General features: G+C 34.5%; 2 protein-coding genes across 2 annotated transcripts in view; both read left to right on the top strand.

Annotated features, from left to right (window-relative positions):
• Positions 1-2757, top strand: part of LOC128204789 (zinc finger protein 714-like) — a 5047-nt gene extending 2290 nt beyond the window's left edge. Inside the window, exons 2-4 of the mRNA XM_052906196.1 lie at positions 86-243; positions 2284-2308; positions 2546-2757. Of these exons, the coding sequence (XP_052762156.1) occupies positions 86-243; positions 2284-2308; positions 2546-2757 (395 nt within the window). The remainder of the gene's footprint in view (positions 1-85; positions 244-2283; positions 2309-2545) is intronic.
• Positions 2758-6271: 3514 nt separating this feature from the next.
• On the top strand, positions 6272-27620 carry LOC128204790 (gastrula zinc finger protein XlCGF46.1-like). Its single transcript, XM_052906197.1, has 7 exons — positions 6272-6275; positions 7300-7483; positions 8955-9052; positions 9953-10139; positions 12855-13069; positions 15118-15298; positions 27344-27620. The coding sequence occupies exons 1-7, from the start codon at positions 6272-6274 to the stop codon at positions 27618-27620; spliced, it is 1146 nt and encodes a 381-aa protein (XP_052762157.1).

Below are 27620 nucleotides of genomic sequence, written 5' to 3' on the forward strand. Positions count from 1 at the left end.
GCTATTTGGATTATTTCAAAGGTAATAGAGACTTTTGTTATCATGAAATTTTGCATGTTTTTTTAGTACTGATTTTATTTTTCAGGTGGACAAACTAGCCAGCTTTGTCCATACTGTGGTAAAAGCTTTCCAACGAATACACGACTGAGGAGACACCTTATCATTCATACACAAGAGAGGCCATTTCAGTGTCATGTCTGCCTGAAACGATTCAACATGAGGAGTCACCTTAAAACTCATATGGTTACGCATATGAAACTGTAATTCTACTAAGCGATGCAGGAGGAGGTGCCACCTTAAAAAACATGGTTACGCATATAAAACTGTAATTCTACTAAATGATGCAGGAGGTGCCACCTTAAAAAACATAAGGTTACGCATATGAAACTGTAATTCTACTAAACGATGCAGGAGGAGGTGCCACCTTAAAAACATATGGTTACGCATATGAAACTGTAATTCTTCTAAACGATTCGGGAGGAGGTGCCACCTTAAAAAAACATATGGTTAAGCATATGAAACTTTAATTCTACTAAACCATCTAAGAAAGAAACCACATGAAAATTAACCAATAAGATTACGCATATGAAACTGTAATTCTTCTAAACGATTCAGGAGGAGGTGCCACCTTAAAAACATATGGTTACGCATATGAAATTTTAATTCTACTAAAGGATTTTAGAAAGGAACCACCTGAAAACCCATATGGTTACACATATGAAAATTTAATTCTACTAAAGGATTTAAGAAAGGAACCACCTGAAAACCCATATGGTTATGCATATGAAACTGAAATTCTACTTAACGATCAGAGGGGAGGAGCCACTGTAAAACCCATATGGTTTCTCATCTGAAACTGTAATTCTTCTAAACAATCTTAGAGGAGGAGCCACCTTCAATCCCATATGGTTATATTTATGAAAGTGTAATTCTATGAAACAGTGCAGGAGGAGGTGCCACCTGAAAACCTATATGGTTTCTCATTTGAACTGTGAAAACTAGTATTTAATTAAAGTAGATCAAGTGATGTTTTATGTTGGAGAATTTTTTTAAAATAATGTGTATTCTCATATGAAATTGGAAAGCATGTATTAAAATATGACATGTGATCTTTTATGTTAGAGAATATCTGAAAATCCATATGGTTTCTGGAATGAAATTGAAAAACTAGAATTGAAACTGTAATAAGTGATGTTTTATGTTTGAGAAAATTCCAAGTGCTGGAGAAAAAACATGTAGCTGTGTGATATATATGTGGCTGCTTAAGCATTGTGAAATTATTGTGCATAATGGAACGTTAGTGTATCTGAATGGAACTGGAAGGTGGCGGAATTTGCAATAAAGCTTAAACTGTTTCATTTGTGGAGTAGCTTTGATAAGAAATTTGTGTAAAAAGCTCATTAACATATCTGTATTGAATATTTATTTGTTTTTTTTGTCACATTCTTGTACTAAATGCTGTTTATAAAGGCAATGTGTAATGAAATATATATTTTATCAGAATGGGATTCCTCAGCTTTGTAAATATATTTTGGGGGATTTCTGTACACTTAGTAGAGTAAAAATTAAGTAAATATGTATTCCCGCAAGGTATTAAAACATGAATTTGTATGTGGAATTTCTATTGATCTTAACTTGGTAAAGGTATCTTAATAAGGTTTTGAGCCAGGTTTAAAAAAAGACATAATGTTGCAGAAAAGGGACAGGGTGCTGAGGGACAAAATGACAAATTGAACTGGGCAGTGAATAATAAAAGCATTATGAATTTCATTTAAGATGTTAGAAATTGTACATATTTGAAGTAATCTTAGGTTTCAACAACTAAAATGTAAAGTTTGTTTGAATTCATAATCATAATTATATAGGTTTTAAACAAAACAAATGAAATATTTGATTATCTAAAGCATTTCATTTTTTGAAAGCTGGAGGGTGCACATTCTTGTCTCCATGAGGGCAAAAGGGTGCTACCAAAAAAAGGACAGGATGCAGCACCCTCTCATAACCCTCTAGCTAAACCCTGGACTATCTGTTTGATTTATTTGTATGTAAAGTGAAGGCAACCCTATGTTTGGAAATAAAAGTCATTCATGTTGGTACTTCTTTGGTGACATGAAAAGATAAAATATCCATGTAAAACAAGAACATCACCTCTTCAATTTACAAAGTTAGTATTATTTTCTGCTTTTATGCAAAATCTTCAAAGCATTTGCATATAACCTCAACAAATTAAGAAGTCAAATTTGATTATAAACCAATACTACATAAGTGTATCCCATTTGTTAGATGCTTTATAGTAACCAGTTGTCTGGTTAGCGCCCCACTTCACATCTATGCAACTCCAGGCCTTTGCACATTGTAGTTTGGTTTGTAGTCACCAAGCCAGACAAGTTGGTGTCCTCTGGGTACTTAAGTTTTCCCCACAACACAAGACCACATTCACGCGTAACATATGCCAACGTGAGTGATTGATATAATGTTGTACATAACTTGTTTCTCTATCCTTGTAAAATGAATAAGTTTAAACTAAGCATACTTTCTTTTACAGATCAACATGAGTCAGAGCCTGAAAGATCCTGTGCGTTTTGTGGAAAGGTGTTTAGTAACAAGTACAATCTGAGGCGCCACATCCTGATCCACACAGGAGAGAAGCCATACGAATGTGACATCTGTGGAAAGCGTTTTAACGACCAGAGCAATCAGCGGGCCCATAAATCAGTGCACATTGAAAGGGAGCTTCTCAAAAAGATAATGCAATAAATATTTTTAAATGGAATTTCTCATTACTATTTTAAAGGGAGTGAACATCCAACCAGAGTTTCTTGTCAAGACATTGTTGCCACAAGAGTTAAAAAGAATTTCCCTTGAAATATTAAAATGCTACGAGCATTACTCAAAATGTGATTGCCATTGAGATTTTAAACAGTGTTTCTGAAAATATTTCACCATGAGAGTGTGTTTGTAAAAAGATTTAGCCACAACATTTTGGAGTTTTTCTCAAGAGATCTTGTCATGCGAGTTGAGTTTTCTTGAAAGTACTTTTCCATGAAATTGTGATAAGATATTGGCATGATTGTACAAGGAGTGTTTCTGACAAGATTTGACCATGATAGTTTGAAATGTGCTCCTGCAAAGAATTTGCCATGAAAGTAAATGTTGAATGATTATGCAAACATTAAACAAAAAGGTACATGTATATTTAAGGTGACAAATACATGTTTATGTTAAAATATGAAGAGAAACTGGTAGTGTTAAAATATAAAGATAATGTCTCATTTCTGTTTAATTGTACATATTTTGAGTTGGAAAGCGTCCATGAACATATTAAATCTGAAAGGTATTCAAAAAATTTCCATGAGAGGTTTAAAGAATGTTTCTTAAAGCGATATTGCCATGTGAGTTTAGGTGCGATTCCCATTTTCTATACCGATGCACCTGTCCAGAATTTGTTTTACCAACTATGCTTGATATTTGATATTTTACCAAAGTTGAAAACATATGCCCAAAAAGATTGCTGAATTTTAGTAATTATGTGGTATCTATTGATTAAGGATGATATGAGCATAAACTGGTCATAAATAAGTTTAAATGAAATTAAACATTTAATGATTAGTAAAGGGGTCAGAAATAGGTTGATACAAAAGAGTGTTATAACTGAAGCATTTGTGTACAGAAGCTATGAAAACAAACCTATTGATAGAGGCTGATTTTTTTAAAATCTGTACACAGATATGCTTTTAATGTTTTGACCATCAAAGCCAAAAGATTTGAACATAATAATGCATTTAAATGTTGTTATTTTTTACATCAACTTATACAATCTATATTGTTCCCTGCTAAAGACTTTCTAATATTGTTAATGCAGCAAGTGAAGTATTAATAGAATATGGGTTGATACAAAAGGGTTGCTTAGCTTTCTCAATGAATATCTTTGTTTTGTATTTTATAATTAAACATGATCATTTTTTATAGTTAAACATTCCAGCAACTATGTTAGTTAAGTTGTGCAAATTATGCTTCATGTATTCGCTCAAAGATGATGAAATTTCCATATTGTTGTTGGTGTTGTTTTTGTAAAACCCTGGTACCTTCTGAGGCATTTAGGGAGTGCTTGACATTGCCATATGCAAATCACTACAATTATACATGAGAAAATGCTTCACGAAAGCATGTTCATCTCAGCATAATATGGGAAAGATTATCACATTAAGGCCTAAAAAAAATCCTTTTCAAAAATAGGTAGGGTAGGTAGGCTTTTTTTTTTATTTTTATTTTTTATTTTTATTAGGCTTTATATAAGAATGTCATTTTCATCATTGGAGAATGGTGTTAAAGTTATCTTCTATATAAGCAATTAAGGTTTTAAACTACACATTGAAAAGCAAAAGAAAATTATTATTATTTTTTTTTTCAAACTGACTATAAAAACGTTAGGGTCGGCGCCTATTCCGTAGGTAGGGTCGGGTAACCCGAACCAAATGTTGTTTTTTTAGGCCCAAGGTTACTTGACTTATCAAAAATGTTGATGTTATAAAATTATTGAAGAGTTTGTTCAAGGTTTTATACTGGCAAAGGCAGACGTTCATAGACATTGTTGAAAACACATTGGGTACCTTTTGAAAAAAAAATTATTAGTAATACATTTCTAATAACTACATTGTTATATTCTGTTGTTTATGTCGTGTTGATTTTTTTGTGAATTACACAAGCATGCAACCAATTATAGAACTATGTACAACGAATATTATTTTCATTGCTGTCTGTTTACCATACTGTTAATATCGATATCTATTTGTTTACAGATGTGCAGATTTGTCCATTGTGAAAACATATAATGATAATCACTACTAACAGTAACTTAAATTAAGCTGAATACAATTACTCTTTTCAAAATCAATTTCATAATATGTTGCTGTACTTGCAGGTGAACTGACCGACATGGACAACACATGTGGATTCTGCGGAAAGATGTTCCCGTCAAAATACAAACTGAAGCGCCACCTTGTTATACATACTGGGGAGAGGCCATATGAGTGCCAAATTTGTCACCGAAGGTTCAACGTGAACAGCAATCTGAAAACCCACATGATAACACATGTTAATGTTCAGAAACTAACTGACACCTGTGTACAATCAGCTGATTTCTGATTATGATTACTGATTGTGGGGATTAGGGAAACCGCTACCTACGAAGTTCCAAGTCCTCAAGACATCGTACGAATGTACATATTCGTGATCAGAAACCTACTCTACGTGTGCTCAGTCATCAGCTGATAAATTGATCGTGTAGACTACAGAATGGCTTGCTACAAAGTTAGTCATTGAGGTTGAAAGTGCATAAGATGACACGTGTTTATGTGCAGAAATGTGTTGAACAGTACAAACAGCTGATTGCTGATCGTGATAACTGATCGTGTTGGGTAAATGATCTCTTCATACAATGTTTAAATCCTTAAGCTTGAAAATGCATTTAATGACACATATTAATGTTCAGAAATTTACTGACAGTGTTGAATCTGATGATAAGTTTTTGTGTACGTGAAAAGATCGGTAGCTACGTGAAAGCATCGGTAGAACCGAAACGTTATAGAAAATATGTTGAACGTTCAGAAATTTACTAACTAGTATAATCAACTGCCTACTAATGTGTTTACTAAAAGTGAAGGTCAAAGGTGGTCAAGTCATCAAGGTTGAAAATGCATAAGAAAAAAAGACATGTTCCTGTTCAGAAACGTACTGACAGTGGAGAATCTGGGGACTGTATCATTAGAACTTTAAGTCAGTAACTGAAGTTGTCTTTGTGGCATGATAAGTTTCATTATTTTGCTACATATTTGTGTGAATTGATCATCCAACATTGAAAATGAAGACGAAGTTGAGGAAAGCTTTGCGTTACCATGTGTTATGTTTACACAGATTTAATATAATTAAAGATGGGACTAAACTCTGATTGAAACGGTCCCCTGATGATAACCGATTGCGTAGGTTTGGTAGCTACGAAGCATAATAACACATGTTCATGTTCAGAAATTCACTGACGGTGTAACATCTTATGACTACGGATTGTGCAGGTTTAAGGATCGGTTTGCTACCAAGCATAATATAACACATGTCAATGCTCAGAAACTTACCGATAGTGTTTAATCTGAAGGACCGGTAGTCACAAAGTGAAAGGAGCTTTCTTATCAATTTGTGTTTTGTATGTTCAACTTTGTTTAATATTTGACACAGGATTTTTACTTTTCAAATTGATTGCTAAATATCTGAAGATATTATGGGTATGCTCGCTGGTTACATTGTTATTATTGTTTGACCGGGCGTATTGCTTCTATTATTTGACCTGGTTTATTTTGCTTGTATTGTTGGACCTGGTTAATTTTGCTTCAATTGTTTGACCTGGTTTACTTTGCCTCTATTGTTTGACCTGGTTTACTTTGTATGTATTGTTTGACCTGGTTTATTTGCCTCCATTGTTTGACCTAGTTTATTTTGCCTCTATTGTTTGACCTGGTTTATTTTGCCTCTATTGTTTGACCTAATTTATTTGCTTCTTGTTTGACTTGGTGTATTGTACAATCTGATTTACGTCAAGAGCACAAGGACGTGGCACGTAATTGCAGTGAACGGTTTTGGTCGGCTCAACGATCAGGAATTTAACAACATGCAGTTATCGTTGAATGAAAAACAACTGTTTGTGGAAATTATTTATACGTCGATGACACTCAAGAGGCATGTAATTGGTGTAAAGTTTTGATTGCTTTTAAGAGGAATCTTGACATCTTACAATCATCTTTAAATGAACTACTGAATTGTTGAAGACACCTTAATGTGAAGGCACAGCATTGTATTATTGCAGTGCAATTTTGAATGAATGCTCAAAGCCGCGTAAATGGACATTAAGCGATACATTAAAACTTGCAAGTCGTGGAACAAAAGAAACAACTAAAGTTTGTCATTATTCTTCATATTTATACTTTTGTTATCATTTCTTCTGTGTTAAACATGCATTTTGACATTGCTGTATGTGTATTCACTCGAGTCGTATGGCTTTTTGATGTAATTTTTACAATGAGTGTGTAATTGTTTATGTAAATACATTTGATGCACAACTTTTGTGAGTTTCTTTTTTGATTGTTTATAGCTTCAACGGCAATACAGCAGTAATAATGAATATATCAACATAAGACTATCAACAAGTTATTTGTTTTAATGTGTCCTTAAAGTAATATTTTGATAGAGGTTAAACAATTGATTAACATATATTTTTTTCTCAACTGAGTTCTTTCTTCTTTTTTGTTTCAGGTATGACTGGATTTCCCTGTTCCCTTTGTGGTCACGTCTTCAGGAGTAAATCCAACCTGAACCAACACATGCGTATCCACTCCGGTTACAAACCCTACTGCTGTGAAGTCTGCCAGAAATCCTTCTACCGACGAACGGGCCTTCGATCTCACATGATGACACATATGAAAGATCTGCCGAAAGAGCTAGAATGACTGAAAGAAAACTTCAGGGACTTGCTATGCTGATTTGTGTAGAATTAATATTGTTTTATTTATTGAACTTGACCCCGTTCGTATCCTGATTAAGCCTATGACTTTGTTTATTGTTTATCACGAAATCCTGCATGCATTCTTCAATAAATTTGCAATATGACTATCTCTTGTGGTTGGTTTATCTACGATTTGAAAAGTATTGTGTGTCACCACGGATTAATATTTATTATTAAAATGCATATATTTGCGGCTTGTTTTCTTTATTTATTCTCTGTACGTTCTTTCTTAAGTGTTTTGTGCTCCTGAACAATTGTTATACTGTCTGTAAAAATGATATAGATTTTAAGGTTTAAACGTGAACTTTGTTTCTGAGTACATGTTTTTTACAATGACAAATTGAAGCAATTATATACTGTGCAACGCACTTGATACACATGCTAGACGTTGGTTTTATTTCACGGACAATCTGGTTTTATTTAACACGTACAGAAACATTCACCAGAAAATATAAATCGGCTTATAATTAAGAGTAAAGTGAAGTGGACGGAAAGGGTTTGCAAAATCATGGATTAAAAATACATGTAAAGAAACTTAAATGATGTAGGTTTTTAAACTTTACAACGCTCTGAACTGAAACCAGTGGAAACTGGTTTGAAAATTGTTGAAATTTTGCATGCTTCAGAATAAACGGTATGATGTATTTATAGATTAGCTTGATCATAACATATGGCGCGTACAGGAATCCTGAAAAAAAAACGATGATTTTCTAGCCCCGAACAACATATATTTTAATGTTAAATGAATACTATGTAGTTTAAAAAATATATATTTAGATAATTTCCGTATCTCTTGTTAGTAAATAGAAAGAAAAACAAATTTAAGTCTATTCCGCTGAATTAGCTTAACCATGGTCAGTGTTGTATTTCTTAAACATTTTAAAGTCTTTTCCGCTAGATGAGCAATATCTCTGGTCCTTACCACAGTTTAGTTGTTGCATGATTTGTGATTCCTTGCGACAAAAAATGTGACTTTGATGGTCTCTGTAAGTAAAATGTAGTGTTTTATATATATATATATATATATATATATATATATTTGTAAATATTTTTCAGAAATTTACCCGGAATCATTGGCTACCATGCAAGAAACAAGTAAGAAGGGAGACATGCAGTTAAAAGTGTACGTCTGTGATTACTGTGGAAAAGTTCTAGCGAGTAAATGGAAGAAGGATCGCCACGAAAGAACGCATACAGGCGAGAGACCATACAAGTGTGACGTTTGCTTTAAGCTTTTCAAAACACGAGAATACGTTTCTGTGCACAGAAGAAACGCCCATGGTGTCGAGTGATTGAGGGACATGAACTGTTGCTTAAAAGTTATGTAACTGATCTTTACTTCAACATGTGGAAATATTTGAAAGATACTATCAAATATATATTCTAGTGTGTTTCTATTATGAAGAAGTCGTAGTAATGTGTGTGAAGCTGATATTGTCAGGGATATACCGGAAACCATGTCTTTGTTTATCCGCCAACTTTGGTCAGTGCCGGACAAACAGAGTAATTTCTGCTGATTATCGGGGACGTGGCCTATCGAGCGATATAATTACCATATAAACACCCCTCAAGGTTTATACATGTTACTCCAAACACTAGACGTTTTGTTGAGAAAGAGGTTATGATTTTTTTTGTGTTATGAAAACATATGGAGGAACGATACAATTATTGTTGTGTATTAATTTTCGGAGATAAAAGTTTCTCGTTTTGTTGTGATGAACACATAAAAGTGAATTATTTGTTATCTTCTGGAGGGTGATGATTCATATATATATACATGCGTATATGCTTTTGTCAAAATGATGGTCAAAACGGAACATTCTGTATCCTGTATTGAATTTTATGACTTAACATGTTTTGATAAATGCAATTTGTAAAGGAATTATTGCTTTTGTATCAATTTACCAGGTTATTTTTGTGTGATATTTTTGCCATATTATAACATTTGTCCTGTACAAAATATGTGTATAAGGTTAAGCTAGAATGACTGACCCCCGAGTTATAAGCAAGAAGCGCTTCTAACTGAACTAACTGAGCTCAGTATCGCAAAGTACATTTTTATTAATATAGTTTTATATTTGTTAGTTTGCTGTACTTAATTTTTTATTTAAGAATCGCTTCACTAATTTATTAATAGCATAACCTTTTTAACATTTACATTTCCCAATCAAATCATTTGAATGTGCAAATTAGGCATATGATAACCTGTCAACAACTCCAGTTTGATGCATTTGGTTGCGGATGAAAAGGTGAATAGTATGAATTAAACACTAGTTGAGAGTCCGATTTCTTTCTTATCTTACTCATTCCTTTATTGTTGCTTTTTACAGTGTACAATGTTTTGTACATGTAATTGAAAGTGCAGTTTTTGTATATAAAGGCATCGATTTGTGTTTATTTCAGGTGGACAAGCCAACAAGCCCTGTCAATACTGCGGTAAAACTTTCCCGACGAATGCGAGAATGAGACGGCACCTCTTGATACACACCGGGGAGAAGCCCTTTCAGTGCCACGTCTGCCAGAAACGCTTTAATGATAAAAGCAACCTCAAGACTCATATGATCACCCATATGAACACACAATTTAAGATGTGACATTTTTGTGTATGACAAAATCAATCACTGGACGCACATTTCAATAATCATATGCAACATAAAAACATCATTAAAGGCTGTTAAAGTAATGCAGGATGTATTAGATTTTTTTGATACTGTACATAACGTCTTTATGTGTGACTATTTGACCTGTGCTTGTCCCAGTAGTTTTCATTGTATTGTACTCCATATTTTAAAATTATTTGATGTGACCTTTTTATGTAACTGTGAAATTAAAGGATCTGTACGAAAATTAGTTGTACCGCCTTTCCATAAGAGATCTCTGCTCTACATTGATTAACCCTCTACATTGGATTTACCCTCTGTACCTAGGTAATAGATACAGTTCGAGGTTTTCTTCAAAAGTGTCCTCCTACAGACGTAAGAAGCTGTTTCGCTGGGACGAACACAAATTGTGTACGGAGCAAATAAATGCATTAATAAATACATATATACAGATTTATAAATAGATAAATAGAAATAATTTTGCGGAAGATATACATTCGAATATTATCATGGCCTTTTTAAATACAATGTATCGGCTAGTGGGATTACCCGAAATTGTCCTGCACGGTCCACTTACAACCGAAAGAACACACTATCAATAGCTTTGCTGGGGGTAAAGTCGTATAATTGTTATTTGAAAAGAACGTGATGGTTACAGTTAAACATCGTTGTCGACGGTACTCCGTTAATTTTCAAATCTTGAATACTCTGAGAATTTCCGGGTCACATTGGTCGCATTACTTCTTACAAATATTGAGAGAACTGTTTTCAGTAATGCTTGTTTAATTTAAAAATATGGGCACATAATTAGATATTTCTTATTTCAGCGTTAACAAAAATGCAGTTAAGGGCGTTGTAAACAATTTTGAGCAATCGGCACATAGTCTTCACATTTTAAATTGAAGTTGGTATTAGCAACGGTTTCATTTTAACATCCATTTTTTTCAGAAATAACCAACGGTCTACGGTAACGCAAATTTTCATAGACGATTAGATAACAACGAGTACGTAGTAGCATATAACATGAACACCCTTGCCTTCATCAATAGTGGTTTATTTCCGTCTCCAATTTCCATAACCTTGTATTATTAAACTATTTCATGTGTTATGTTTACAGTACGATCACTGTAATTTCTAAGATGTTATTTTAATAGTTCTTTCTGCAAATGATGGTGTCACTATTACAGTTGACCAACTGAACAAACAATTTGGACTTGTCTTGCTTTTGTTATTGATAATATTGACAATGTTTGAAATATTTTATTATACGAATATCAGGTTGTGTTTTTTTATTTTTCAGGTAAACAAGGCAACAAGCGCTGTCAACACTGCGGAAAATTCTTCCCGACGAATGCGAAACTAAAGCGACATCTCGTAATACACACAGGGGAGAAGCCGTTTCAATGTCATGTCTGCCAGAAACGATTTAATGACCAGAGCAACCTCAATACACATATGGCTACCCACATGAATGTGTTGTATAACATATGACGCAATACCACACGTGATACTCTTATGAATATGTGTATTCTGTTTGGAAATAAAGAGCTGGAATAAGTGACAAGAGTTTGTTATTGGAAATGAGTTAAAGTGAATATCAGGTTGTGTTTTTTATTCTTCAGGTAAACAAGGCAACAAGCCATGTCAACAATGCGGAAAATTATTCCCGTCGAATGCGAAACTAAAACGACATCTCGTAATACACACAGGGGAGAAGCCGTTTCGATGTCATGTCTGCCAGAATTGATAAGAGCAACCTCAAATCTCATATGGCTACCCATGTGAATACGTTGTATAAAATATGACGCAATACGACACGTGACACTCTTATGAGATTTTAAAATGAAGAGCTGGAATAATTGATTAGAGTATTTGAAAACATTTAGGACAAGTTGAGTGGCACACCTGAAAGTACAAGTGTTGTTTTGTGGAAACTACATGTGGACAATGTAATACTATGACAACACTGATATCCGGAACAATTCATAGGAGTATAAATGGAATTTGGAATTATTCTAGTGGCATATTTGATTGTTTTTGGGGTAAAACAAAAAAAAAATGACGCCGGACAATCATTTCACATTCATCCAAAGCTTTGTGTAAATTGTATTTTTAAGTTAAAAATTGAGTGAATATTTTGAATAAACGTTTACTTGCGTAAGCTGTTTTGTTGACTTACGTACCTTCTCTCAAACATAATTAAGAAGTTAAACATATGGACATTACTTTGAAATCTTCAGTATTTATGCAGTAATATGATGGGAATTAATATGAACTTTACAAAATAATTTACGCGTTAAACTCTACAAACATAAATTTATATACTATTATTATTTTTATTATTATTTCTATTAGTAATTATTTTTATTGTGATTATACTATTATTATTATTATTATTATTATTATTATTATTATTATGTTCTTTTTATTATTGTGTTTTTACATTATTATTAGTATCATTATTATTATTATGTTCGATGGAAAATGGCTGACTGTTCATGGTCAATATTGATCTTATCCTTATCCTTAGACATGCATCAAAGACCCTATTCAGCTAAATATATACAGGCCAATCCAAACATTTAGTTTCTTAAATTTAAGTTCAATCTAAGTTGCTTATTGAAAGCAGCCCCTGATTGAAATTTAACATGTCTGAATGTGTTACTCTTGTCCTTTCTTTCATTATAAAATCATATCTTATCTTTCATTGCAGACGAAGACCGTCTGTCCAACAGACGATGTCAATATTGCGGAAAAGTGTTCGGGAATACGTTCAATTTGAAACGACACATCTTGGTTCACACCGGAGAAAAACCATACGAGTGCCAAACATGTGGGAAACGATTCAATAATCCAAGCAACCTTCGATCCCATGGAATTATTCATATGAAGAAGGGGTTTCCATTTACGCTTATAGGATAGGATATAAGCCATATGAATGTTGAACGTGCAGGAAAAGAGTAAAGGATCAACCTTTCATACAAATTAGGACTGTCTGGAACACTTTTGTTATATTTTGGTTATGATTTTGTCTGTTCTTAATTATAGTGGCACTCTTATTCAAAATCAATACATACTCATGTATAACAAACATAATTTTTAAGCCATTAACCTTCCACTACTTCCTTAATAATGTATTTATGGAAAATATTTATTACTGATAACGAGATTGTAACCGCGTATTTAATAAATGAATACGCAAAATATCATTTTTTTTATGAATGCTAAAGGTTTTCTGCGATCTACTACCGTCTCGTAAGGTAGAAATACAATGTTTTCTGCATCTTTCTTTCAAATTAAACTCGATATTCTCCATAAAATCCATTGATTTCGATATGTAATCGTCCTTTTCGGTATATTGAAACAATTGAATTAATTGTGGTAAATCTTATTTAGCAGTGTAATTTCTTACACAATAACAATCAAGAGTTGAGGTAAAAGTTTCGTGAGATCTACTTATATAGTGAATAAAAGGTTTTTGGGATCCTTAAAAACAGTTTAATTCATTAATTGTTACAGGCATCCTTTGTGTAGTTTTATATTTAAAAATAACTTGTGTTAAATGTCTATTCATTTTAGAAATTGAAACAAGAACGTTTTGTTTTATCAAGTTTGTCTTGTGTATGTTTGTGTAGTCTTTGATCTTGAGCCACTAACATTATACATGTGTTGGTGTACAAATAAAGCAAATCTCGGTATTTTCCTAGTTATCCATGAAGTACTTGTTCTTTTTGTGTAAGATGTATTGAAGTCTGTTGAATTGTTTGATCAAGGGCCATTCTGACCTAATTCAAACACATCGTTTGTATAAACTATTTCGATGAATAAACGATATTATTCTATTTATTGATAAATATTGGGGCATAGGTGAAACTTGCTTCCCATAAACTATTCTATCTAAACCTATAGTGATCTCTTGTTTTGACGACCGTTGCAATGCTGTGGCCCCAACAATTATTGATTATGATATTGTAATGCATATATGGTTGTGTGACTCTCGTTTAATGTATGTTTGGCCTTAGCATTAAACCTCTTAACTGGGTTCTCTGTTAAAGCGACACTCATTTAAAAACCAATTCATACACATGTATATCAAACATTATTTTTGAGTGATAAACCTTTAACTTCTTACTTAAAAATGCAATTATGGAAAATAGTGATAACTGATAATTAAATGATTGGTGAGTGCTAAAGGATTTACAGTGATCAATTTAGTCTCATAAGGTAGAAATGCGGTGCTTTCTTCACCTTTCTTTGAAATAAAGCACGGTATCCTTCATAAGAACCATCAGTTTCGATATGTATTCATCATTTTCGGTAATTAAAAACAATTGTATTAATTTTGGTAAATCTTATTTGGGAGTAAGAGTGCATCTCAAAGCAACTGGGTTCATCCCTGTAGTTTTGGTTCTCGTCCATAGCCTTTTTAGATCGTTTTTCGATGAAAGAAAGGCGATGAATTGTGATTGCCTTGATGTCATTGTCATTCTTAACTTAACATTGGCCGCAACTCACAAACCGTACATGGTATGAAAATGAAACTTGGTCAACATGTTGCCAGAGCCACTGCACACATGTATACGTATGTCCATCATTCTGGCTTTTGTAATGGTCAAATTATGCGCTTTGTTCGACTAGAAAAACGAAACAAATGAGAGCTGACGTACGCTCGGTGACGCCATTGTTACAATGTTCATCAAGTACTCGTATTTGATTATTATACTCTGATACACAATTCTGCATACACTCGAATTTTTCCGCTATGTATGACGATGCGCACTTATAAATTAAACACCAAAATATCATAAAGTCACAAAGTACCGGATCTTTTGTTTGATAAGAAACTGAATTATTGTAAGCAAAAAAAAGTAGTTCAATAGAAATATATTCGGCTAACGTAGGGTCAATGTAAAATGTTATATTATTTTTAAATATATGAAATTAAATATTTAAACTATGTATTTTCAGTTATTGCGGCAGATTTGTCTAAAACATGCAGATTCTGCGGTAAGGCGTTCCCTTCTAGATATAATCTGAAGCGACATATGATCATTCACACGGGAGAGAAACCCTTCGAATGTGAAATCTGCCATAGAAGATTCAACATAAGCTGCAACCTGAAGGCGCACATGATAACACATGTGCAAGTGTGAAATAGTCTGGCGTGTTCTTGTTTACCTCAATTGTCTTTGTTGGTCAGTGGAAATGGACAAAGAGTGTTTCTTCGCAAGGTGCTCATAGTAACCAATATGCAATCACGGACAGACCTAGAAGTGCGTTTTCTATTTTACCTCGTGTGTTTGTTGCGAAGTGAAAATGGACAAAACGCTTTTCGCTACTGGGCGCACATAATTATCGACTGCCCATATATCTATTTTACCTCATATGTTTGAGGCCAATTGAAAATGGACGAAACGCTTTTCGCTACTGGGCGCACATAATTATCGACTGCCCCATATAGTTGGTAATCTATTTTACCTCATATATTTGTTGCCAAATGAAAATGGATTAATTCTGTTTCGACTTAGGGCGCACATAATTATCGACTAACCATATAGTTTGTAATCTAAGTTACCTCATGTGTTTATTGAGAAGTGAAAATGGACAAAACGTTATATGCTAGAGGGCGCACATAACTATCGACTGACCATATAGTTTGTAATCTAATTTACCTCATGTGTTTATTGCGAAGTGAAAATGGACAAAACGTTTTATGCTAGAAGTCGCGCAAAATTATCGACTGGCCATATAGTTTGTAATCTAATTTACCTCATGTGTTTATTGCTAAGTGAAGATGAACAAACCGCATAATGCATTATGCTACAAGGCGCACATATTTATCGACTGACCATATAGTTTGTAATCTATTTTACCTCATGTGTATGTTGCCAAGTGAAAATGGACAAAACCTGTTTCGGAACACATGACGCACATGATTTAAGACTGACTTTAAAGTTTGTAGTATAGTTTACCCTATGTGTTTGTTGCCAAGTAAAACGGGCAAAGTGTGTTTCCTATTAAGGTTGGCTTGAAAAGAAACTTGCAATTATAGACTGACATTATACATGCTGTTTGTAGTCTTAATTACCTCGTGTGTTTGTTGCCGAGTGCGGATGGACCAGTGAGTTTCTTTACAAGGCGGGCTTGGAAAGAAATATACAATTATATACTGACATAGTACATGCAGTTTGTAGTCTAATTTACCTCATGTGATTGTTGCCAAGTTAAAATGGAAAAATATGTTTTTTCGCAGGGCAGACTGGAAACAAGTATGCACTTATAGACTGATTATTAATATAATACATGCAGCCTGTAGACTAATTTACCTCATGTGTTGCCAAAAGAAAATGGACAAAGTGTTTCCTCACAATGTGGGTGTGAAAGAAACATTAAATTATAGACTGACATATAATATATGCAGCCTGTAGTCTAATTTACCTCGTGTGTTGCCAAAGGAAAATGGACAAATTTGGGCGTGAAAAGAAACATTGAATTATAGATTGACATTATACACGCATTTTGTAGTCTAATTTATCGTATGTATGTGCTGCCAAGTGATAATGGAAAAACAATAATATTTTCTCACAGGGCGGATATGAAAACAAACATGCAATTATAGACTGACATAATACATGCAGCCTGTAGTCTAATTTACCTCATGCGTTGCCAAATGAAAATGGACAAAGTATTTCCTAAAATGTGGACGTGAAAAGAAACATGTTATAATAGAATGACATTATACATGTAGTCTGTAGTCCAATTTACTTCATGTGTTTTTTGCCATGTGAAAATGGAGAAAAATGCGTTTCCTCAATAGGCGGGTTTTAAAAGAAATATACAAGGATAGACTGACATAATAATGTATAGCTTCGTTTACCTCATACGGTTGTTAGTGTGTTTTTTATAAATCGTGTTTAATAAGCACACTTAGTATACACTTCTATTATATAATTACTTACCTTACAATGTGTAGTATAGTTTATCTCAACATTGTTTGTGCCAGTTAAAATGTACATAACCTGTTTTATCACAGGGCAAAGAAACAATTTTTTTTCAGCATATATTTTACGTCCATTGTATTTGAAATAAAGAACAAAATAAAAATAAAATGTAATAGCATTGATTTATTTTACAATTTCTAAGCCAGCAATTATCTATCATTTCATAACAAACATGAGGCAGGGGTACCATGCAACGCCATTTAAAGGCGCATCAACATTGTTTGTTGCCAAGTTAAAATGTACATAACCTGTTTGATCACAGGGAAAAGAAACATATTTACCATGAACGTTTTGAACATATTTATGTATATCATTTTACGTCCATTGTTCTTGAAATAAAGATAACAATTAAAATGTAATAGCATTCATTTATTTTACAAATCCTAAGCCAGCAATTATCTATCCTTAAATCATTTCATAACAAACATGAGGCAGGGGTACCATGCAACGACATTTAAAGATGCACTCTTAGCCTAAATAAGATTTGCCACAATGTTTTTGCGTATACAGCTATTAAAAATACAGAGTTACAATCTTTTGTTATTAAGTAATTAATATTTTCTATAAACGCATTATTTAATAAGTAGTTAAAGGTTTATCACTGAAAATTATGTTTTTTACATGTGAATGTATATATTTTGAATAAGAGTGTCACGTGAACATGATTGCTAACGGACCTGAATGGGATTGTCAGATGCATCGTTTATTTGTGGATAACATGTCTCTTAACAGAGCCAGCGCTACTTACTTAATAATGCATTTATGGAAAATATAAATAACTGATAACAATATTGTAACCGTGTATTTAATGGCTGAACACGCAAAAAAATTAAATGACTGGTGAGTGCTATAGGATTTACAGTGATCAATTATCGTCTCATAAGGTAGAAATGCGGTGCTTTCATCACCTTTCTTTGAAATAAAGCACGGTATCCTTCATAAGAACCATCGGTTTCGATATGTATTCATCATTTTCGGTAATTTAAAACAATTGTATTAATTTTGGTAAATCTTATTTGGGAGTAAGGGTGCATCTCAAAGCAACTGGTTTCGTCGCTGTAGTTTTGGTTCTCTTCCATAGCCTTTTTAGATCGTTTTTCGATGAAAGAAAGAAAGGCGATGAATTGTGATTGCCTTGATGTCATTGTCATTCTTAACTTAACATTGGCCGCAACTCACAAACCGTACATGGTATGAAAATGAAACTTGGTCAACATGTTGCCAGAGCCACTGCACACATGTATACGTATGTCCATCATTCTGGCTTTTGTAATGGTCAAATTATGCCCTTTGTTCGACTAGAAAAACGAAACAAAGGAGAGCTGACGTTCGCTCGGCGACGCCATTGTTACAATGTTCATCAAGTACTCGTATTTGATTATTATACTCTGATACACAATTCTGCATACACTCGAATTTTTCCGCTATGTATGACGATGTGCACATTATAAATGAAACACCAAAATATCATAAAGTCACAAAGTACCGGATCTTTTGTTTGATAAGAAACTGAATTATTATAAGTAAAAAAGTAGTTCAATAGGAACATATTCGGCTAGCGTAATGTCAATGTAAAATGATTTATTATTTTTAATTATATGAAATTAAATATTTAAACTATGTATTTTCAGGTATTGCGGCAGATTTGTCTAAAACATGCAGATTCTGCGGTAAGGCGTTCCCTTCTAGATCTAATCTGAAGCGACATATGATCATTCACACGGGAGAGAAGCCTTTCGGATGTGAAATCTGCCATAAAAGATTCAACATAAGCTGCAACCTGAAGGCGCACATGATAACACATGTGCAAATGTGAAATAGTCTGGCGTGTTCTTGTTTACCTCAATTGTCTTTGTTGGTCAGTGAAAATGGACAAAGAGTGTTTCATCGCAAGTTGCACATGATAACAAATATGCAATAATGGGCGGACCTAGGAGTGCATTGTTTATTTTACTTCACGTGTTTGTTGCTAAATGAGACTGGACACAAGGCTTTTCGCCACAGGGTTCACATACTTATCGACTGACCATATAGTTTGTAATCTATTTTACCTCATGTGTGTATTGCCAAGTGAAAATAGATTAACTCTGTTTCGGAACAGGGTGCACATACTTATCGACTGACCATATACTTTGTAATCTGTTTTACCTCATGCCTTTATTGCCAAGTGAAAATAGATTAACTCTGTTTCGGAACAGGGCGGACATAATTATCGACTGACCATATATTTATGTCTCCCCCATTAATGGGGAGACATATTGTTTTTGCCCTGTCCGTCAGTCAGTCAGTCCGCCAGTCAGTTTGTACGTCACACTTCGTTTCCGCTCAATTTCTATAGAACACTTAGACCCAGGAACTTAATACTGGCAAAAACAGTATGCTAGTTGGTCATGACTAGTAGATGACCCCTATTGATTTTGGGGTCAAAGGTCAAGGTCGCCGTGACCTTGAGGTGAAGAAACGGTTTCCGCTCAATAACTAAAGATCCTTTGGGTCCAGGAACTTCATACTTGGTATGCTAGTTGTTCATGACTAGTAGATGACCCCTATTGATTTTGAGATCAAAAGGTCATAGGTCAAGGTTACCTTCAGGAAAAACGATATGTTGGCAGTGACCTTAAGCTTAAAAATGGTTTCTCTCAATAACTAAAGAACGCTTGTACCCAGGAACTTAATACTTGGTATGCTAGTTGGTCATGACTAGCAGATGACTCCTATTGATTTTGAAATCAGACCGTTAATCAGTCCGTCAGTCTGTACGTCACTCTTTGTTTCCGCTCAATAAATAAAAAAAACTCTTGCACCCAGGAACTTAATATTTGGTATGCTAGTCAGTCATGACTAGTAGATGACCCATATTGATTTTGAGATCAGTAGGTCAAAGGTCAAGGTTGCCGTGACCTTGCGGTGTAGAAACGGTTACCGCTCAGTAACTAAAGAACAATTTCACCCAATAACTTAATACTTTGTATGCAAGTTGGTCATGTAGATGATCCCTATTGATTTTGTGATCAGTAGGTCAAAGGTCAAGGTCACGATGACCTTGAACTAAAAAATGGTTACCGATCAATAATTGAATAACGCTTGCGCCCAGGAATTAACTTCATACAATGCAAACTTCGTTTACATTTTCCAAGATTAATGAACAACATTTTTCTCTTCACTATTTAATACGGTTAAATAAACCAACCTTCACTGTTGGTTCGTCTCCAGTCCAAAATTACAAATTTCATGTCCATAATTTATTTTTTCTCAGCTACGACCACACAATCGGAGAGACAAGCGCTTTTACAAAAAAGCAATCTCTAGTTTGTAATCTATTTAACCCCATGTGCTTGTTGCCAATTGACAATGGACAAAACGCTTTACACTACTGGGCACACATAATTATCGACTGACCATGCTATGTGTAATCTATTTGACCTCATGTGTTTGATGCCAATTGAAAATCTGTTTCGGAACAGGGCGCACATAATTATAAATTAAGTTTGTAGTATAGTTTACCCAAGGTGTTTGCTTCCAAGTAAAATGAACAAAGTGTGTTTCCTATTAAGGCGGGCTTGAAAACAAACATGCAATTATATACTTTAAAGTTTAAAGTCTAATTTACTTTACGTGATCCCAAACGAAAATGGACAAAGTGTTTCCTCACAAGGCGGGCTTGAAAAGAAATATACAATTATATACGGACATAGTACATGTAGTCTAATTTACCTCATGTTATTGTTGCCAAGTGAAAATGGAAAAAATATATTTTCTCGCAGGGCGGACTGGAAACAAGCATGCAATTATAGACTGATTATTGATATAATTATTGATATAATACATGTAGCCTGTAGTCTAATATACCTCATGTGTTGCCAAAGGAAAATGGACAAAGTGTTTCCTCACAATGTGGGCATGAAAAGAAACATGATATTATAGAATGACATTATACATGTAGCCTGTAGTCTAATTTACTTCATGTGTTGCCAAAGGAAAATGGACAAAGTGTTTCCTCACAATGTGGGCATGAAAAGAAACATGATATTATAGACTGACATTATACATGTAGCCTGTAGTCTAATTTACTACATGTGTTTGGTGTCAAATAAAAAGGGAAAAAAATGTGTTTCCTCACTAGGCGGGTTTTAAAAGTAGTTATAGACTGACACGATAGTGTTCAGTTTCGTTTACCTCATTCGGTTGTTAGTTTTGTTGTTGATAAATCGTGTCCCTTTAACAAGCACTCTTAGTAACATATCTATATTTTATAATTACCTTACAGTTTGTAGTATAGTTTACCTCAACATTGTTTGTTGCCAAGTTAAAATGTACACAACCTGTTTTATCACAGGGCATCGAAACATATTTACCATGAATGTTTCAGCATATATCATTTTACGTTTATTGTAGTTGAAACAAAGATAAAAATTAAAAATGTAATAGCAGTCATTTAGTTTACAAATTCTAAAACAGCAATTATCTATCCTTAAATCATTTCATAACAAACATGGGGCAGAGGTACCATGCAACGACATTTAAAGATGCACTTTTACCCTAAATATAATTTGCCACAATTAATGCACTTGGTTCGATGTGTCAAAAAGGATAAATAAATAACGAAAACAATGGTTTTTATAAAGGAAACAGAGTTTAATTTGAAAGAAAGGTGCAGAAAACGCGGTATATCTGTCTGAAGAGTTGATAATAGATCACACTAAATCTTTAAGCACTCACCAATCATTTGATATTTTTGCGTATACAGCTATTAAAAATACACAGTTACAATCTTGTTATAAGTTATTTTCTATAAACGCATTATTTAATAAGTAGTTAAAGGTTTATCACTTAAAATAATGTTTTTTTTTACATGTGTATGTATATATTTTGAATAAGAGTGTCACGTTAACATGATTGCGAACGGACCTAAATGGGGTTGTCGGATGCATCGTTTATTTGTGAATAAAATGCCTCTAAATTGTGCCAGCGCTTCTACAGTTTGCACCCAAAGACAAATGGACGACAATTTGTACAAGTGACATTTGGCATGTATACAACTAAATAATGCACATTTATATGATCCGTTTTTTTGTACCAATGTTCGTATAAAATCGAACCCTGTTGGCTCGAACTACAAGGGACCCGCGAAGAACTCGAGCCTCGAGCTATGTTGGATTGCTTGCATTCAGTAGAAAGAAATCGGTCCCCAAGATCCAGTTCGAGGCAACAAGGTAATAAAGCCAAGCATTTATGGTTTCGAATTGATTGTAATATGTTCATCGATTATATTAACATGAATTCCGGTTGCATCACTTTCAGAAAAAAAAGATGAGATCAAAGACGATAAGAAGCGTCCATTCGTGTGCAGCCATTGTGGAAAAGAATTCAAGTATAAACGGAATATGATGGCTCATGAGCGGTTGCACCGAAACGAGGCTCCATTTAACTGTTGCGGTACGGGATTTCCTTCAGCGGACAGTCTACTATGTCACAAGTAAGGAACCGGTGACAAAGGTAAACGCATTGTTTCTGAGCGATGTCTTAGACAATTGCAGAAAGACGATTGTATCACGAAAGCCATTTTTGATTTGCATGATTTAATTTGTTATCACTAAAATCTGACAATTTAAAATGCCAAACAAAATCCACATGCAATTCAAAATAAGCAATTTGTTTACAAAGGCGTAAAAAAATTAAAGTGTAAAATGCAGTGTAACATTATATATTTTATTAGTTGTTTGTAAAAAAGTATCTTGTATGATTCCCCTTTTAAATTCATCCTTTCATACCATCGTTGCGGGCAGAAACAATGCGTTGACATTAGACGCCGTATTATGGCATAGTGTTCGTCTATCCATATTTTACTAGCCAACATGTAAGATTTTGTCATAGCCGTTGTGTTGTCGGCAGCATGGTCGAAATGTTTGAAGAGGTTTTATTTGTCAATAACTAGAATTTATTTCGGGCTACTCACATGAATACACTTGCCATCTATGTGTTCTTTAATATTTTTCTAGCCATTTAGATGTTTATTCTCATGAACAATGGCACATTGATGTTCATTACTATGAACCTTGTCACTTCGACGTTCATTTCCACAAAGCATTTTAGTAAGACGTCAATTACTATAACCCTTGTCTCTTAGATGTTTATTTATATAATTCTGGTCTCTTAGACGTACAATGCCATAACCCTTGTCTCTTAGCCATACATTACAATAACCCTTGTCTCTAAGACGTTAATTGTTTTATAAACTTTGTCTCTAAGACGTTTATTTTCATAAACCTTGTCTTTAAGACGTCCATTTCCATGAACCTTGTCACCTAGATGTACATTACCATGAACCTTGTCACCAAGATGTACATTACTATGAACCTTGTCACCAAGATGAACATTACCATGAACCTTGTCACCTAGATGTACATTACCATAAACCTTGTCACCTAGATGTACATTACTATAAACCTTGTCACCTAGATGAACATAACCATAAACCTTGTCACCTTAATGTACATTACCATACACCCTGTCACCTTGATGTACATTACCATAAACCTTGTCACCTAGATGTACATTACCATAAACCTTGTCACCTTAATGTACATTACCATACACCTTGTCACCTAGATGTACATTACCATAATCCTTGTCACCCAAATGTACATTACCATAAACCTGGTCACCTAGATGTACATTACCATAAACCGTGTCATCTAGATGTACATTACCATAAACCTTGCCAGCTAGATGTTTATTGCCATAAACCTTTTCACCTAGATGTATATTGCCATGAACCTTGTCACCTAGACGAGCATTTCCATAAACCTTGTCACCTTGATGAGCATTACCATAAACCTTGTCACCTAGTTGTACATTACCATAAACCTTGTCACCTATATGTACGTAACCATGAACCGTGTCACCTAGATGTACATTACCATAAACCTTGCCAGCTAGATGTATATTGCCATAAACCTTTTCACCTAAATGTATATTGCCATAAACCTTGTCACCTAGATGAGCATTACCATAAACCTTGTCGCCTAGATGAGCATTTCCATAAACCTTGTCACCTTGATGAGCATTACCATACACATTGTCACCTAGATGTACATTACCATAAACCTTGTCACCCAAATGTACATTACCATAAACCTTGTCACCTAGATGTACATAACCATAAACCTTGTCACCTAATTGTACGTAGCCATGAACCGTGTCACCTAAATGTACATTACCATAAACCTTGCCAGCTAGATGTATATTGCCATAAACCTTTTCACCTAGATGTATATTGCCATAAACCTTGTCACCTAGATGAGCATTACCATAAACCTTGTCACCTAGATGAGCATTTCCATAAACCTTGTCACCTTGATGAGCATTACCATAAACCTTGTCACCTAGATGTACATTACCATGAACCCTGTCACCTAGATGTACATTACCATAAACCTTGTCACCTACATGTATTTTGCCATAAACCTTGTCACCTAGATGTATATTATCATAAACATTGTCACCTAAATGTACATTACAATAAACCTTGTCACCTAGATGTACATCACTATAAACATTGACATCTAGATGTACATTACCATAAACCTTGTCACCTAAATGTACACTACAATAAACCTTGTCATCTAGATGTACATTACCATGAACCTTGTCACCAGATGTACATTACCATAAACCTTTTCACTTAGATAAACATTGCCGTAAACCTTGTCACCTTGATGAACATGACCATAAACCTTGTCAACTAGATGTTCATTACCATAACCCTTGTCTCTTAGACGTAAATTACCATAAACCTTGTCACATAGACGTTCATCACTATAAACCTTGTCTCTAAGACGTTAATTTTCATATTATTTTTTTCTCTAAGACGTTCTTCACTATAAACCTTGTCACCTAGACGTTCATCACTATAAACTTTGTCTTTAAAAGACGTTCATTGTCATAAACCTTGTCTCTAAGACTTCCATTTCCATAAATCTTGTCTCTTATATGTTCTTTTCCATCAATCATGTCTCTAAGACGCTCATCACTATAAACTTTGTCACCTAGACGTTTATAATTATAAACCTTGTCACCTAGACGAACATTACTATAAACCTTGTCACTTAAATGTGCATTACCATAAACCAGTAAGAGGCTTATTACTACAAACATTGTCACATAGATGGTTATTACCACAAATCTTGTCACCTAGACGTTCATTACTATTAAACTTGTCACAATGATATACATAACCAGAAGCCTTGTCACTTAGATGTACATTACTATAAACCTTATCACCTAGTCGCTCATTACCATAAACCTTGTCACCTAGTCGCTCATTACCATAAAACATTACTATAAACCTTGTCACCTAGATGTACATTACCATAAATCTTGTCACCTAGATGTACATTACCATAAATCTTGTCACCTAGATGAACATTACCATAAATCTTGTCACCTAGATGTACATTACCATAAATCTTGACATCTAGATGATCATTACCATAAACCTTGTCACCTAGATGTACATTACCATAAACCTTGTCACCTAGATATACATTACCATAAACCTTGTCACCTAGATATACATTACCATAAACCTTGTCACCTAGATGTATATTACCAAAAACCTTGTCACCTAGATGTACATTACCAAAAACCTGGTCACCGAGAAGTACATTACTATAACCCTGGTCACCTAGATGAACATAACCATAAATCCTGTCACCTAGATGTACATTACCTTGAACCCTATCACCTAGATGTACATTACCATAAACCTGGTCACCTAGGTGTACATTGCCTTGAACCCTGTCACCTAGATGTACATTACTATAAACCTGGTCACCTTGATGTACATTACCATGAACCCTGTCACCTAGATGTACATCACCATAAACCTGGTCACCTAGATGTACATAACCATAACCCTGTCACCTAGTTGTACATTACCAAAAACCTGGTCACCTAGATGTACATAACCATGAACCTTGTCACCTAGTTGTACATTACCATAAACCTTGTCACCTAGATGTACATTACCATAAACATTGTCACCTAGATGTACATTACCATGAACCGTGTCACCTAGATGTACATTACCATGAACCCTGTCACCTAGTTGTACATTACCAAAAACCTGTTCACCTAGATGTACATAACCATGAACCCTGTCACCTAGTTGTACATTACCAAAAACCTGTTCACCTAGATGTACATAACCATGAACCCTGTCACCTAGTTGTACATTACCAAAAACCTGTTCACCTAGATGTACATAACCATGAACCCTGTCACCTAGATGTACATTACCATAAACCTTGTCACCTAGTTGTACATTACTATAAACCTTGTCACCTAGATGTATATTACTATTGCACTTGTCACCTTGATGGACATTATCATGAAACGTGTTACCTAAATTTTCATTATAAGCAAATTTGCCTCCTAGATATTTGTCACCTGAATCTGTATTTGCATGAGCCTTGTTACTATGATGCTCACTGCCATGGATCAGGTCACATATATTTTTATAACATTGAAACTGCTCTTCCGAATAAGCATTACCATGAACCTTGTCACCTAGATGTTCACTGCCATGAACCTTGTCACCTAGATGTTCACTGCCATGAACCTGCTCACCTAGATGTTCACTGCCATGAACCTTGTCACCTAGATGTTCACTGCCATGAACCTTGTCACCTAGATGTTCACTGCCATGAACCTTGTCACCTAGATGTTCACTGCCATGAACCTTGTCACCTAGATGTTTACTGCCATGAATCTTGTCACATATATGGTTAAAACCTTAAAACTTCTCACCCCCCGAATGTGCATTGCCATGATCCTTGTCACATGAATATGCAATAACATGCACCGTGTCACATTGATGTTCACTGCCATGAATCTTGTCACCAAGATGTTCATTATTGTGAACCATGTTTACTAAATTATTAATCAAGTTATGCTCCTCGAATGATTGAAAACTGTCACCGAATAGAGTTGCTTTTCGCTAGCGTTCTCCTTGTTGGTGTTCCTGTTGAAATGTTTACTGCATGGGAGTTGGACGTATTCCATATCCAGCATATTTGACACGTGAATACCTCAGTCAGGTTTACCAAATGGGAATTATTGGATTACGTCCGACTTCCTACTCAACTTAACAAACATGAAACAACTAAAATGTATTTCAATGCTTTATCCAGAGTCCGTGCGCACGGCCAGAAGAAGGAATTCAAGTGTGCAAGATGCAGCAAGACGTTCGCCACTAACGCTTATTTAAAGGCTCACAAGCAACGAGAGGAGAAGCTAACAGCATTTTCATGCGATAAATGTCCCTTCCGAGCAATACAAAGAGCTGAACTAAATGAGCACATATTAACGCACACGACACAGAAGGGTCAGGTCTGTCGTATCTGTGGGATTAGATTCAAACATAAGGCTTCGTTAAGGAGACATATCAATCAGAAACACAGGCATTGA

The sequence above is a fragment of the Mya arenaria genome, chromosome 10 (assembly GCF_026914265.1).
Source record: "Mya arenaria isolate MELC-2E11 chromosome 10, ASM2691426v1".
NCBI lineage: Eukaryota > Metazoa > Mollusca > Bivalvia > Myida > Myidae > Mya > Mya arenaria.